This window comes from Gorilla gorilla, chromosome 6 (assembly GCF_029281585.2).
Source record: "Gorilla gorilla gorilla isolate KB3781 chromosome 6, NHGRI_mGorGor1-v2.1_pri, whole genome shotgun sequence".
Lineage (NCBI taxonomy): Eukaryota > Metazoa > Chordata > Mammalia > Primates > Hominidae > Gorilla > Gorilla gorilla.
In genome coordinates, this window is record NC_073230.2 from 64,190,773 (window position 1) to 64,206,188 (window position 15,416).

A 15,416-nucleotide genomic window follows, 5' to 3' on the forward strand; every position below is an offset into this window, starting at 1 on the left:
TCGAGTATTTCCAAGTCATTTATAAAAAAGAAATGGTTTATATAGGCTGTTAGGAGTTATTAATATTTAATTCATTTAGGGGAAAATGCTGGCCTTTGTGATTAGTAAAACTTGTTTTTATTTCTTTTACTTTATGTGATTTTCGAATATCTTTTTTTTTTTTAAGAGATGGGGTCTCACTGTCACCCAGGCTGGAGTACAATGGCGGAGTCACAGCTCACTGCAGCCTTGAACTCCTGAGTTCAAGGGATCCTCCCATCTCAGCCCACCAAGTAGCTGGGACTACAGGTGCGTGCCGCCACATCCAGCTAATGTTTTTATTTTTTGTAGAGACAGGGTCTTGTTCTGTTGTCCAGGCTGGTCTCGAATTCCTGTCTTCAAGTGATCCTCTTACCTTGTCCTCCCAGAGTGCTGAGATTATAGGCCTGAGCCCAAATATCCATTTTTAATTAGTACTTTTGTTTAAGACTCTATTGTTATATTGGAGTAAAACAAAAAACAAAAAACTTTTGTAACATTTCATATATGACAAATCCCAAGAAGTAAAAAAAAGGACTTTCCAGGTCCCAGGGCTTCAGGAAGTGGGAGTGGGCTCATGGGGTGAGGACATTGTACCCAGCACTAAGCAAAGTAGAGTCTTAAGCCTGTTTCTTGCCTGGGGGCTATTTATGCATCAACACGGTACCTGAAATATTGGGTATTCCAATATGCAAGAGGCAGAACTGCAAATTCCACAAATCCATTCTGACATATGGATAAACTTTTATTGACATACCAAAGAGAAACCAATATTCACTGAAGGCTGCCGAATCCGTATTTCTAAGAGTAAAGGTGTTTAATTGACTCTCCACACTTAAAGCACTTTGTATGAAATATAGCTACGAATATACATAAAGAATTCAGATTACAAAACTCTCCAGGACATTGGCTGGGCGCGGTGGCCCAAGCCTGTAATCCCAGCACTTTGGGAGGCTGAGGCAGGCGGATCACAAGGTCAGGAGATCAAGACCATCCTGGCTAACATGGTGAAACCCCGTCTCTACTAAAAATACAAAAAATTAGCCGGGTGTGGTGGCGGGCGCCTGTAGTCCCAGCTACTTGGGAGGCTGAGGCAGGAGAATGGCGTGAACCTGGGAGGCAGAGCTTGCAGTGAGCCGAGACCGCGCCACTGCACTCCAGCCTGGGCAACAGAGCGAGATTCTGTCTCAAAAAAAAAAAAAAAAAAAAAACCTCTCCAGGAAATCAATAGTCATCATATAATACTGGAACTACAGTTAAAAAAAAAAAAAAGCAATCTTCTAGGATTCCTAACTGTAGTTTAAAGTACAGATCATCTGTACCGACTTTCTATAGCAAGTTGTAATAGGCAATTGTAAGCAAACAGTATCAATCTGTATAACTTGTAAAAATTCATCTGAAGTTGTTTGGAGCTGTACGACAATGGATGTTATTCTTCCAGTTCTCCCAGCAGCTCTACAAAATCAGTGATATACCATTTGGCGTTATCCTTGACTTGTTGCCTGATCACATTTCCTCCAAATCCAATGAAAGCATCCTAAGAAGTAAGAAAAGAGAGAGAAATGATTTTTATTTTTATTTATTTATTTATTTTTTGGAGTCTCGCTCTGTCACCCAGGCTGGAGTGCAGTGACACAATCTCCACTCACTGCAACCTCTGCCTCCCGGGTTCAAGTGATTCTCATGCCTCAGCCTCCTGAGTAGCTGTGACTCCAGGTGTGCCCCACCTCGCCTGGCTACTTTTTTTTATTTTTTGTAGGGTCTTGCTATGTTGCCAGGCTGCTCTCAACCTCCTCCTGCCTCAGCTTCCAAAGTGCTGGGATTACAGGTATGGTCCACTGCACCCATCTAATTTTGTCATTCCTTTTTTGTTTCTTGAGACAGAGTCTCACCCTGTCACCCAGGCTGGAGTGCAGTGGCACAGTCATGGCTCACTGCAGCCTTGAACTTCTGGGCTCAAGTGATCATCCTGCCTCAGCCTCCTGAGTAGCCAGGATGACAGGTGCACACCACAATCCCTGAATAATTTTTTAGAGACAGAGTTTTGCCACGTTGCTCAGCTGGTCTTGAAACTCTGTGCTTAAGCAATCCTCCCGCCTCAGCCTCCCAAAGTGCTGGGATCACAGGCGTGAGCCACCGCTCCTGGCTGATTTTGTCATTTCTTGAAAATGAGATTGGGAGCTCCCTGAGAAATCTCTTCATTTTACTTTTATGTATTCCTCATTAAACTAGTAGCCCAATGTTCACTACTTAGACAACCCCAACATTGGTTATAAATTATCTAAGCTAACAGTAAAAAGACTCAAAGGCGGCTGGGTGTGGTAGCTCATGCTTGTAATCCAGCACTTTGGGAGGCTGAGGTGGGTGGATCACCTGAGGTCAGGAGTTTGACACTAGCCTGGCCAACATGGTGAAACCCTGTCTCTAATTTTTTTGTATTTTTGTAGAGACGGGGTTTCACCGTGTTGCCCAGGCCGGTCTCAAACTCCTGGCCTCAGGTGATCCACCTGCCTCAGCCTCCCAAAGTGCTGGGATTACAGGCATGAGCCACTGTGCCTGGCCACACTATATTTTTGGTGTAGTTTTTCTTACGTTCGAATGACATGGCAAAGGCAAAGCCCTATGTGAAATGGACACATTTGATATTTATGACACTTGCTATATAGCATTTGATTATATATACACACACATATATGTATATGTGTGTGTATATATTTATATACACATATATATACATATGTGTGTATGTATTTATATACACACATATATATACGTATATGTGTATGTGTACACACACATATATATACGTATATGTGTATGTGTACACACACACACACACACACACACACACACACACACACATATATATATATATATAGCATTGATTTTAAAATGCTTAGAAATAAAATCCCTGGCCGGGCATGTTGGCTCACACCTGTAATCCCAGCACTCTGGCAGGCCAAGGCAGGAAGATCACTTAAGCCAGGAGTTCACGATTAGCCTGGGCAACATAGTGAGACCTCATCTCTACAAAACATAAACAAAATTAGATAGGTGTGGTGGCATGCGCCTGCAGTCCCAGCTACTCAGGAGGCTGAGATGGGAAGATCGCTTGGTCTGGGAGGTTGAGGCTGCAATGAGCTGAGATTGCACCACTGCACTCCGGCCTGGGTGACAGAGCAAGAACCTGTCTCAAAGAATAAATAAAACCTCTGCTAGTCTCAGAAAATGACATTAATTCAGAGGAATAAAACGCTGTGGTGGTGTGGGATGCAGTGGCACACACCTGTAATCCCAGCTACCAAGGAGGCTGAGGCGGGAGGATCATTTGAGCCCAGAAGTTCAGGGCTGTGATAAGCTATGATCGCAACATGCACTCCAGCCTGGGCAACATAGCAAGACCCTGTCTCCAAAAAATAAAAATAAATAAGTAAATAAAAACAAAATGCTCTGATATGTTACAGGTAAATCATATAATCTCTGCAAGCCTCAGTTCCCCTATCAGTAAGAAGAACACAACATGTGGCCGGGCATGGTGGTTTATACCTGTGATACCAGCACTTTGGGAGGCCAAAGCGGGGGAGATCGCTTGAGCTCAGGAATTTGAGACCAGCCTGGGAAATATGGCATAACTCTGCCTCTACCAAAAACACAAAATCTTAGCTGGGTGTGGTGGAATGCGTCTGTGGTCCCAGCTACTTGGGAGGCTAAGGTGGGAGAATCACTTGAGCCCAGAGGGCGGAGGTTGCAGTGAGCTGAGAGCACACCACTGCACTCCAGCCTGGGTGACAGAGTGAGACTCTATCTAAGAAAAAACAAAACAAAACATAATATTTGACTTCACAGGGCTGTTATGAAGATTAAATGAGGTAATGTATGAGGAGCTAGTATATAAAGCATAAAATGACGTTAAAATCTTGGTTATGAGTTGTTGATGGTATTATTTGGGGAAATGAAATCAACTCTTATTGAGCACACACCTAGGCTAAAAGGTGGTGCCCATGCTACAGGGATAAGGCATTGTTAAAAGTTTTAAAAGGTTTTTAGTTCCTTATTCACAACTTTTCTTGGGTTTGCACAAAGTTGACAAAACAAGATTGAATGTGTTTTTATTACTTCATTTTTATCTTGTAATGAGAGTTGTTTTTGTTTAACTCCTGTTTTAAATCTTATGTAGTTCGAAATCAGCTGTTTTTATTTTATTTTATTTATTTATTTTGTAGAGATGGGGTTTCACTATGTTGACCAGGCTGGTCTCAAATTCCTGTGCTCAAGCCATCTTCCTGCCTCGACCTCCCAAAGTGTTGGGAATATAGGATGCATCAGCTGTCTAAAACAAAAGTACGGCCGGGCACGGTGGCTCATGCCTGTAATCCCAGCACTTTGGGAGGCCGAAGCAGGCAGATCACCTGAGGTCAGGAGTTCGAGACCAGCCTGGCCAACGTGGCGAAACATCGTCTCTACTAAAAATACAAAACTTAGCTGGCATGGTGGCGTATGCCTGTAATCCCAGCTACTTGGGAGGCTGAGACACAAGAATGGTTTGAACCCAGGGGGCGGATATTGCAGTAAGCCGAGATCACGCCACTGCACTCCAACCTGGGCAACAAGAGCGAAACTCCGTCTCAAAAAAAATAAAGAAATAATAAATAAATAAATAAAACAAAAGTACAACCTGAAAAAAAATTAGCACTCTTAATACATACAGCAGGAGGACAGGCTTCCATATCTGTGGCACCATCTCCAATCATGATTATTTTCTTAAAATGAAATTTTTCCTTTAAAAGTTTAATCACTTTTCCTTTTCCACCAGATTCAGCTGTTGGCTGCGTCTCATCAAAACCTGCATATTCACCTTAAAAGAGAAATAAAAATAGGGTTAAAGACCCAGAGAAGTATCTGACCAAAGCCAGCTTTCTGCATAGATGATATCTTCACTTAAATATCACTGAGAAGGCTAAAAATGGCCGTCAGTAAAGTCAGACAGCCTGGAGCTCCACACCTGTTCCTGGGAATAAACAAGCTTTGCTTTGCTTTTATTTCCTTTTATGATTATGATTATGATTATGATTATGATTATAGAAATGGGGTCTTGGTATGTTGCCCAGGTTGGTCTGGAACTCCTAGGCTCATGTGATCCTCCTGCCTCAGCCTCCCAAAGTGCTGGGATTACAGGTGTGAGCCATCACACATAGCCAACCTTTGCTTTTAAATTATAACTATCAATTGTAGAGATGGCTCTATTAGGTCATAAATAAATTAGGTGAATTTTGTTGTATCCTTTAAACTTCCAGTATTTCTTAAACCTTGTTGAGGTGGCAGAACACCATAAAATAGTAGTATCAAATTAATTAATTAATTTATTTATTTTTGAGACAGTGTCTCACTCTGTTGCCCAGGCTGGAGTGCAATGGTGTGATCTCGGCTCACTGCAATATCCGCCTCCCAGGTTCAAACCATTCTCGTGTCTCAGCCTCCCAAGTAGCTGGGATTACAGGCGCATGCCACCACACCAGCTAAGTTTTGTATTTTTAGTAGAGATGGGGTTTTGCCACATTGGCCAGGCTGGTCTCAAACTCCTGACCGCAGGTGATCAGACTTGCCTCGGCCTCCCAAAGTTCTGGGATTACAGGCATGAGCCACCACACCCAGCCTTAATATATTAAATTTAAAATATTAATATATTATGTCACCCAAGAGGAAATTCCAGCTTATTTTTTATCAATTATTTCTATTTTTACAGTAATTACCACACTCATTCTTGACTTCTTTTTTCAATGATCTCTATCTCTAGATCATTCAAGAATGTTCTGTTAACATACAGTGGCTCACGCCTGTAATCCCAACACTTTGGGAGGCCAAGGCAGGTGGATCATCTCAGGCCAGGAGTTTGAGACCAGTGTGACTAACATGGTGAAACCCCGACTCTACTAAAAAAAAAATACAAAAATTAGCCAGGTGTGGTGGTGGGCACCTGTAATCCCAGCTACTTGGGAGGCTGAGGCAGGAGAATCGCTTGCACCCAGGAGGCAGAGGTTGCAGTGAGCCGAGATGGAGCCACTGCACTTCAGCCAGAGCAACAGAGTGAGACCCCGTCTCAAAAAAAAAAAAAAAAAAACACTATCAGTCACTCCTTGATGTAACTGGTGATCTGAGATAATATAACAGCTGTGGCACCACTATGGACCAGAGAGGGGACAGGAGGCTTCCCCAAGGGCTGTAGTTCAGTAATCCATTAACAAAAGTCTCCCTTCTAAAGTCTCTGTCTTGTTTTTTTTTTAAAGACAGGGTCTCACTCTGTCACCCAGGCTGGAAGTGCAGTGGCGAGATCTCAGCTCACTGCAGCCTCCGCCTCCCAGCTTCAAGTGATTGTCCTCCCTCAGCCTCCCAAGTAGCTGGGACTATAGGCATGTGCCACCATGCCCAGCTAATTTTTGTATTTTTTTTTTTTTTAGCAGAGTTGGGGTTTCACCATGTTGGCCAGGCTGGTCTTGAACTCCTGACCTCAAGTGATCCTCCCGCCTCAGGCTCCCAAAGTTCTGGGATTACAGGCGTGAGCCACCGTGCCCAGTCAAAAGTCTCCTTCTTGAGTCTAAATTGCTTCAAATGCATAGAAGCTCCCATAAAGTTGAAATATAACATATAGCAAAGTAAGTCATAGGGGGCTTCGTAGGAGTTAATGTTTCACGAAATGCAGACATTTATGTACAGACAGGTGATGTTATAGATACCAAAGCTAGGACAGGTGATGACCTAAGTCTATTTTGCTGAGCAAAGGGTACCAAAGGGCAAAAGACATCAATTAAGAGAACCATTCATCCCAATATTTAACTCTGATGTGACTGTTCAAGTTGCATTCCAAAAGACATTACCCAGAATACTGAACAATGGAACTGCTAAGAAAGGGAACATGTTACCGTTAACATCTTACCGTTAAAGTAGAATTTCAGCCTATTGGCAAATACATTGGTTGCTGGGATATTGAGCTTTGAAGCAACATGCTCTACAATACTCCTAAAGCCACCAGATATTAGGAAAACCTGAACATTTCGCTCCTGTAGGCGACTTACCAGCTCCCTGCAAAATAAAATACAAAATACCCAACACTGAGTAATACAAAAGAAAAAAAAAAACACGAAACATGAAGAGGGAAATAAGATATATTTTCTTCTCCTGAATGCATTTGCCTGAGGTATGTTTGACAAGGTATACTGCCTGGGGTGTTAATGTTTTATATATGTTTTTCTTTTTCTGTTTTTTTGAGATAGAGTCTCGCTCTGTCGCCCAGGCTGGAGTGCAGTGGTGCGATCTCGGCTCACTGCAACCTCTGCCTCCAGGGTTCCAGCGATTCTCCTCTCTCAGCCTCACAGGTAGCTGGGATTACAGGCACCTGCCACCATACCCAGTTACTTTTTTTTTTTTTTTTTTTTTTTGAGATGGAGTCTCGCTCTGTCTCTGTCACCAGGCTGGAGTGCAGTGGTGCGATCTCAGCTCACTGCAACCTCCTCCTACAGGGTTCAAGCGATTCTCTTGTGTCAGCCTCCCGAGTAGCTGGGACAACAGATGCGCACCACCACGCCCAGCTAATTTTTGTATTTTTAGTAGACATGGGGTTTCACCATGTTGGCCAGGCTGGTCTTGAACTCCTGACCTCAGGTGATCTGCCCACCTTGGCCTCCCAAAGTGCTGGGATTACATGCATGAGCCACCATGCCCAGCCTTATATATGTTTTTCTAAATGCACTTAGAAATCAATGGGTAGGGGCTGGGCGTGGTGGCTCACGCCTGTAATCCCAGCATTTTGGGAGGCCGAGGCGGGTGGATCACGAGGTCAGGCATTCGAGACCAGCCTGACCAAAATAGTGAAACTCCATCTCTACTAAAAATACAAAAATTAGCTGGGCATGTTGGCACATGCCTGTAATCCCAGCTACCTGGGAGGCTGAGGCAGGAGAATTGCTTCAACCTGGGAGGTGGAGGTTGCAGTGAGCCGAGACTGCACCACTGCACACCAGCTTGGCAACAGTGCAAGACTCTGTCTCAAAAAAAAAAAAAAAAAAAAAAAAAAATCAATGGGTAGGGTTTGTCTACTTTAGGAAACCGTTCCAGAACTCTACTCTGCCCATGGACCCAGAAAAACACAAGATGAGGACAAACAAGGAAAGCTTAGGTTTTCCCTGGAGAAAGAGGAAAGGCAGAAACCGACAGGACCAGACAACTGGCCAGACAAGACCACGTGTAAGTGCCAAAAGCACCACACAGGCCACGCCTTTAAATCCAGCAGTTTGGGAGGCCAAGGTAGAAAATCACTTGAGGCCAGGAGCTTGAGAACAGCCTGGGCAACATAGCAAGACCCCCATCTCTACAAAAAATATTTTAAAGGCTGGGTATAGTGGCTCAAACCTATAATTCCAACACTTTGGGAGGCTGAGGTGGGAAAATTGATCATTTGAGCCCACAAGTTCAAGACCAGCCTGGGCAACACAGTGAGACCCTGTGTCTATAGAAAATTAAAAAAAAAAAATTAGGCATGGTGGCCTACGTCTGTAGTCCCAGCTACTTAGGAAGCTGAGGCAGGAGGATCCCTTGAGCCCAGAAGGCTGATGCTGCAGTGAGCTCTATTCATGCCACTGCACTCCAGCCTGGGTGACAAAGTGAGACCCTGTCTCTCAAAAAAAATTTTTTTTTAAAAATTAGCTGGGCATGGTGGCATGCACCTGTAGTCCCCACTATTAAGGAGGCTAGGGAGGGAGGGCCACTTGACACCAGGAGTTCAACGCTGTAGTAAGCCATGATTATAACACTGTACTCCAACATGGGCAACAGAATGAGACGCTGACTCTAAAAAAAATAATAATAGGCCGGGTGCAGTGGCTCACAGCTATAATCCCAGCACTTTGGGAGGCCCAGGCAGGCAGATCATTTGAGGTCAAGAGTTCAAGACCGGTGTGGTCAACATGGCGAAACCCATCTCTACTAAAAATACAAAAATTACCTAGGTGTGCTGGTGGGCACCTGTAATCTCAGCTACTCGGGAGGCTGAGGCAGGAGAATTGCATGAACTTGGGAGGCAGAAGCTGCAGTGAGCTGAGATTTCACCACTGCACTCCAGCCTGAGTGACAGAGTGAGACTTCATCTCGAAAAAATACAATTTAAAAAAATAATTAAAAAATGAAAATGAAAATAAATAAACCACCCAGAGGGCACTCTAAAGGAATAGTTAGATGCTCTTGGGAGGATGTGCCCCCCAACACTGGTGCTGAAATACACCTGGAGCCGGGGCTCCTCTTACCTTATGCCGGGGGTCAGGTGGGGGGGTTGCTCTGCTATGAGTCTCTGCACCTGCTCCCTGGAGGGCTGGATGAGGGCTAAGCGCTCTGTGAGAGCAGCTTTGAAAGGCACTGCCCCGCCCATGGCTCGCCGTGTCCTAGGAGGGAGACCCAACAGTCAGGCCAGCCAGGTCCTATGTCCTCAAGGTTAACATGCCTTACTGCCCCAGGTCTGCACATCCACCAAAAGGAAGATGCTACCAAGAGCCCCAGTGTGCAACAGACAGGCTTTGCTACTAGGAGAGCAAGGCCTTGGAATAAACTTTTGAAGGATTGCTTGAAAATAACATTAACAGGCTGGGTGCAGTGACTCATGCCCATAATCCCAAACACTTTGGGAAGCTGAGGTGGGCAGATCACCTGAAGCCAGGAGTCTGAGACCAGCCTGGCCAACATGACAAAACCCCATCTCTACTAAAAAAATGCAAAAATTAGCCAGGTGTGGTGGTGCACGCCTGTAATCCCAGCTACTTAGGAGGCTGAGGCAGGAGAATTGCTGGAACCCGGGAGGCGGAGGTTGCAGTGAGCCAAGATCTCACCACTGCACCCCAGCCTGGATGACAGAGTTAAGATTCCATCTAAAAAAAAAAAAGGCACACAGCCTATCCATAGGTATTTTTCTTGCAAGCTGTGAGCTGTCATAAATCAAGAAAGAGACCAAAGGTTAAACATTCTTCCATGAAAGGCAGTTGAAAATGAAATAGTGTCCGGGTGCAGCAGCTCATGCCTGTAATCCTAGCACTTTGGTAGCCCAAGGTGGGCAGATCACGAGGTCAGGAGATCGAGACCATTCTGGCCAACATGGTGAAACCCCATTTCTACTAAAAATACAAAAATTAGCCGAGCGTGGTGGCATGCGCCTGTAATCCCAGCTACTCAAAAGGCTGAGGCAGGAGAATTGCTTGAATCCGGGAGGCAGAGGTTGCAGTGAGCCGAGATTGGGTCACTGCACTCCAGCCTGGGTGACAAAATGAGACTCTGTCTCAAAAAAAAAAAAAAAAGAAAATGACATGGTGCATGACTGGGGGACTGGGACTGCAGAGGGAGGTCCCCAGCTGCAGGGCGGGAGGGCAGGAGGGAGAGAGGGGATCTGACCCAGGATCCACCAAGAGACTCTGAAGCTTTCCAGGGAACCACTAAGGCCACACTTTCAACCATGACACAAAGCCACTGGACACTTGGACCTCGCCCCCCAGGCCATCTTCTTTAGTTAGTGACGGTTGTCATTCCCCGATCAAGCTAAGAACATGTCTTATCCATGTTTGTTTGCCATAAATATTTATATAAATAAATGAATATGTCAAATTCAGCTCTAAGGAATGAAAGAAAAAGCCTAGTGCTCATGTTCCATAGCCAGGGTCTAGCACTTCATCCAAAACAGTCACTCTTTAGAAAGTCTTTATCATTTCATAAAGTGAATAAATGCTATCCCTACATTTCTGACACCGCGTCCTCAACGCCACAGATTTTGGCTAGCTCATCGATTCCTTCTTCTCTGATGACCGTGCTGTCAACATCAAAACACACAGCATCTGCTGAGTAGAAAACCTTCCTCAGCTCTGAGTGGGAGACCATCGCTGGAAGAATTTTCCTCCTACAAGAAAAAAGATAAATGTATTTAAAAGATAAATATATTTAAAGACATCAAATAAAATTATGAAAAGATCCCACCTTGCCTATTAAGCCAATCTAATTTGTGTCAAAGTCAGTGCAGGCCACATAAGAGTGTTCTCACAGATTCATTTTTTTTTCCTTTTCTTTTTGTTTACTTCCCACACTACACCAGTTTCTTCTTTCTTTCTTTCTTTTTTTTTTTTTTTAGGTGGAGTCTTACTCTGTTGCCCAGGCTGGAGGGCAGTGGTACGATCTTGGCTTACTGCAACCTCCACCTCTCAGGTTCAAGTGATTCTCCTGCCTCAGCCTCCTGAGTAGCTCAAATACCTGTGCCTCCTTGAAGCCTTCTTTCTTTTCTTTTAGATATATATATAGTTTTTTTTTTTTTTCTGACCTAATTGTAGCGAGGAAGCAAGCATTAAAGCGGAGGTGTGAGGCTGGGCGTGGTGGCTCAGGCCTGTAATCCCAGCACTTTGGGAGGCTGAGGCAGGCGGATCACGAGGTCAGGAGATCCGAGATCATCCTGGCTAACACAGTGAAACCCTGTCTCTACTAAAAATATAAAAAAATTAGCCGGGCGTGGTGGCAGGCGCCTGTAGTCCCAGCCACTCGGGAGGCTGAGGCAGGAGAATGGCGTGAACCTGGGAGGTGGAGCTTGCAGTGAGCCGAGATCGTGCCACTGCACTCCAGCCTGGGTGACAGAGCGAGACTCCGTCTCAAAAAAAAAAAAAAAAAAAAAAAAGCAGAGGTGTGCATAAGGCTCTGTGGGAACACAGGAAAAATGTTTAGCCTTATCTATGAAACAGGGCTTCAGACTGGGCACAGTGGCTTATCCCTGTAATCCCAGCACTTTGGGAGGCTAAGGCAGGAGGAGGATTGCTTGAGGCCAGGAGTTCAAGACCAGCGTGGGCAACATAGAGAGACCAAGTCTCTACTAAAAATAATAATACAAAAAATTAGCTGGGCATGGTGGTGCACGTCTGTAATCCCAGCTACTTGGGAGACTGAAGCAGGAGAATTACTTGAACCCAGGAGGTAGAGCTGCAGTGAGCTGAGATCGTGCCACTGCACTCCGGCCTGGGCAACAGAGCAAGACCCTGACTCTAACTAAAAGATAAAAAAAGAAGGCTTCAAGGAGGCACAAGTATTTGAGCTGAATCTGACAGGTAAGTGGCCCTCTGAGTGGGTTGTCAAAGGGCAGGGCATCGATTTGGCATGTGCTGGGAGGAGAGGGAGCGGGGGTGGAGACAAGGAGGGAGGCTTGTGATGGCAGAGCGAGGAGTGTGAGCAAAGACAAGGAGGAGGAAGCAGATGACCTGCTGGAAGCTACCCCACGGCTTGGCCCAGGGGCCTGGCTGTGCATCAGGAATTCAGACTAAGCAGGTCCTAGGGCCAGGCTAAGGAGTTTAGACTTTAACTTCCAGATACTGGGAAAGGCTTTAAGCCTCAGAAAAAAGGTCAGAGCTAAATATGAGGGCTAAACATACACAATGTCGCCAATGTACAGGGGCTAGTTGAAGACATGGTCTGATTAAAGTCCAGGAAGAGGCTGGGCGCGGTGGCTCACGCCTGTAATCCCAGCACTCTGGGAGGCTGAGGCGGGAGCATCACTTGAAGCCAGGAGTTCAAGACCATCCTGGCCAACATGGCAAAACCCCATCTCTACTAAAAAACTAAAAATTAGCCAGGCAGGATGGCGTGCACCTGTAGTCCCAGCTACTCAGAAGGCTGAGGCAGGAGACTCTCTTGAACCTGGGAGGTGGAGATTGCAGTGAGCCAAGATCACGCCACTGCACTCCAGCATGGGGCCACAGAATGAGACCCTGTCTCAAGAAAAGAAAAAATCATAAAAATAAAGTCCAGGGAGAATAGAGAGAGGGAGAAGAAAAGAGTGCTAAGGACAGAGCCTGCAGGACCACCACCTTTACGTCCTGACTTGAGCCTGGGAAGGAGAAGGAAAATGGTGAAGGTACAGGAAGAAACTCTGGAAGCCACACTGCTACAGAAGCTGCAGAGGACAGACAGTCAAAACAAATTTTTTTTTTTTTTTAGACAAGTTCTCACTCTGTCACCCACGCTGGAGTGCAGTGGTACAATCATGGCTCACTGCAGCCTCCAAATCCAGGGCTCAAGTGATCCTCCTGCCTCAGTCTCCCAAGTAGCTGGGACTACAGGTGCACACCACTATGCTTGGCTAATTTTTAAATTTTTTTTTGAAGAGATGGGGGTCTTGCTATGTTGCCCAGACTGGTCTTCAACTCCTGGACTCAAGCAATCCTCCCACCTAGGTCTCCCAAATTGCTGGGATTACAGGCATGAGCCCCCATGACTGGCCTTTATTTTTTAGAAAATCTTTGGACTAGAATTAGGATGAAAGGGACCCTCAAGATTGCCTAGACCAGCCTCCTATCAGAGACTAATATGTCATATACAAGGCTACACAGATGATGTAAGTAATCTATATTTAGAATAGACTGCAGTTAAAAACAGACTCAAAGCAGTTGAACAACCCACTGCTCAACTGATTTCCAACCAATGCAGTTGGCAGAATAAGGCCATTTTAAGTTGACCTGGAAAAAAAAATATTTTAAGTCGGGGGTCAGCAAACTATAGCTTGTAGGCCAAATCCACCCTGCCACCTGGTTTGGTATGGCTCACAAGTAAGAATGATTTTTACATTTATTTTATTTTACTTTACTTTTTTTTGTTGTTTTTTTTGTTTGAGACAGAGTCTGGCTCTGTCGCCCAGGCTGGAGTGCAGTGGCACGATCTCCGCTCACTGCAAGCTCCGCCTCCCGGGTTCACGCCATTCTCCTGCCTCAGCCTCTCTAAGTAGCTGGGACTACAGATGCCTGCCACCACGCCCAGCTAATTTTTTGTATTTTTAGTAGAGACGGGGTTTCACTGTGGTCTCGATCTCCTGACCTCGTGATCCGCCCGCCTCGGCCTCTCAAAGTGCTGGGATTACAAGCGTGAGCCACCGCGCCCGGCCTACTTTACTTTTTTTGAGACAGGATCTCATTCTGTCACCTAGGCTGGAGTGCAGTGGTGCCATCATAGCTCACTGCAGCCTCAATCTCCTGGGCTCAAGTGAACCTTCCATCATGGCCTCTTGAGTAGCTGGGACTACAGGTGTGAGCCACCACGACTGGCTGATTTTTACATTTTAAACACTTGAAAAAAAATCAAAAGAAGAATAATATTTTTTGACATGTAAAAACTAATGAAATTCAAATTTCAGGCTGGCTGCAGTGGCTCACACCTGTAATTCTAGTACTTTGGGAGGCTGAGGTGGGAGGATTACTTGAAGCCAGGAGTTCAACACCTATCTGGGCAACATACCAAGACCTCATCTCTACAAAAGTATTTTTAAAATTAGCCAGGTGTAGTGGCACACACCTATAGACCTAGCTACTCAGGAGGGTGAGGCAGAAGGATTGCTTGAGCACAGGAGTTTGAGGCTGCAGTGAGCTACGACCATGACACTGCACTGCAGCCTGGGTGACAGAGTGAGACCCTGTCTCAAAAGTAATAATAATAAATAAAAATGAAATTCAAATTTCAGTGTCTATTAATAAATCTTTTTTTTTTTTTTTTTTTTTTGAGAAGGAGTCTCGCTCTGTCACCCAGGCTGGAGTGCAGTGGCACAATCTTGACTCACTGCAACCTCTGCCTCCCAGGTTCAAGTGATTCTCCTGCCTCAGCCTCCCAAGTAGCTGGGATTATAGGTGCATGCCACCACGCCCAGCTAATTTTTGCATTTTTAGTAGAGATGGGGTTTCACCATGTTGGCCTGTCTGGTCTCGAACTCCTGACCTCAAATGATCCTCCTGCCTCGGCCTCCCAAAGAGCTGGGATTACAGGTGTGAGCCACCGTGCCCTACCAGAGCCACCGTACCCAGCCATTAACATAATGTCTTTATTACATAATTTATGCCCTTCACGATCTGGCTCCTATGCCTATGGATTTTACCAACCTCAGTCCGCACAAATACACATACACACACACACATTTTTACACACACACATTATTCACATGCACATGCACACACATACACATTTTTTTTTTATTTTGAGTTAGGGCCTCACTCTGTCACCCAGGCTGGAGGGCAGTGGTGCAATCTCAGCTCACTGCAACCTCTGCCTCCCTGGCTCGGCCTCCTGAGCAGTTGGGACTACAGGCAGGCATGATATCTGGCTAATTTTTTGTATTTTTAGTAGAGATGGTGTTTTACCATGTTGCCCAGGGTGGTCTCAAACTTTTGGGCTAAAATGATCCATGCGACTCAGCCTCCCAAAGTGCTGGAACTACAGGCGTGAGCAACCGTGCCTGGTGACACACACAATTTATGGCTCAAGGAATACTAAGGACTTTTTTTTTTTTGAGACGGAGTCTTGCTCTGTCACCCAGGCTGGAGTGTAGTGCAGTGGTGCAATCTCGGCTCACTGCAACC

The 15,416-nt window shown here is 45.3% G+C and overlaps 1 protein-coding gene across 3 annotated transcripts in view; it reads right to left on the bottom strand.

Annotated features, from left to right (window-relative positions):
• Positions 1–742: 742 nt before the first annotated feature.
• The window catches only part of PSPH (phosphoserine phosphatase), a 40,145-nt gene continuing 25,471 nt past the window's right edge, over positions 743–15,416 (bottom strand). For 2 of the 3 annotated variants that reach the window (XM_063708113.1, XM_063708114.1), the window contains 5 exons: positions 10,784–10,942; positions 9,312–9,446; positions 6,950–7,095; positions 4,725–4,873; positions 743–1,555 (listed from right to left, as the gene is read on the bottom strand). In XM_063708113.1, the coding sequence (XP_063564183.1) occupies positions 1,448–1,555; positions 4,725–4,873; positions 6,950–7,095; positions 9,312–9,446; positions 10,784–10,942 (697 nt within the window). In that variant the 3' untranslated portion in view covers positions 743–1,447. The remainder of the gene's footprint in view (positions 1,556–4,724; positions 4,874–6,949; positions 7,096–9,311; positions 9,447–10,783; positions 10,943–15,416) is intronic. The other variant, XR_010134447.1, reaches the window with a different exon arrangement.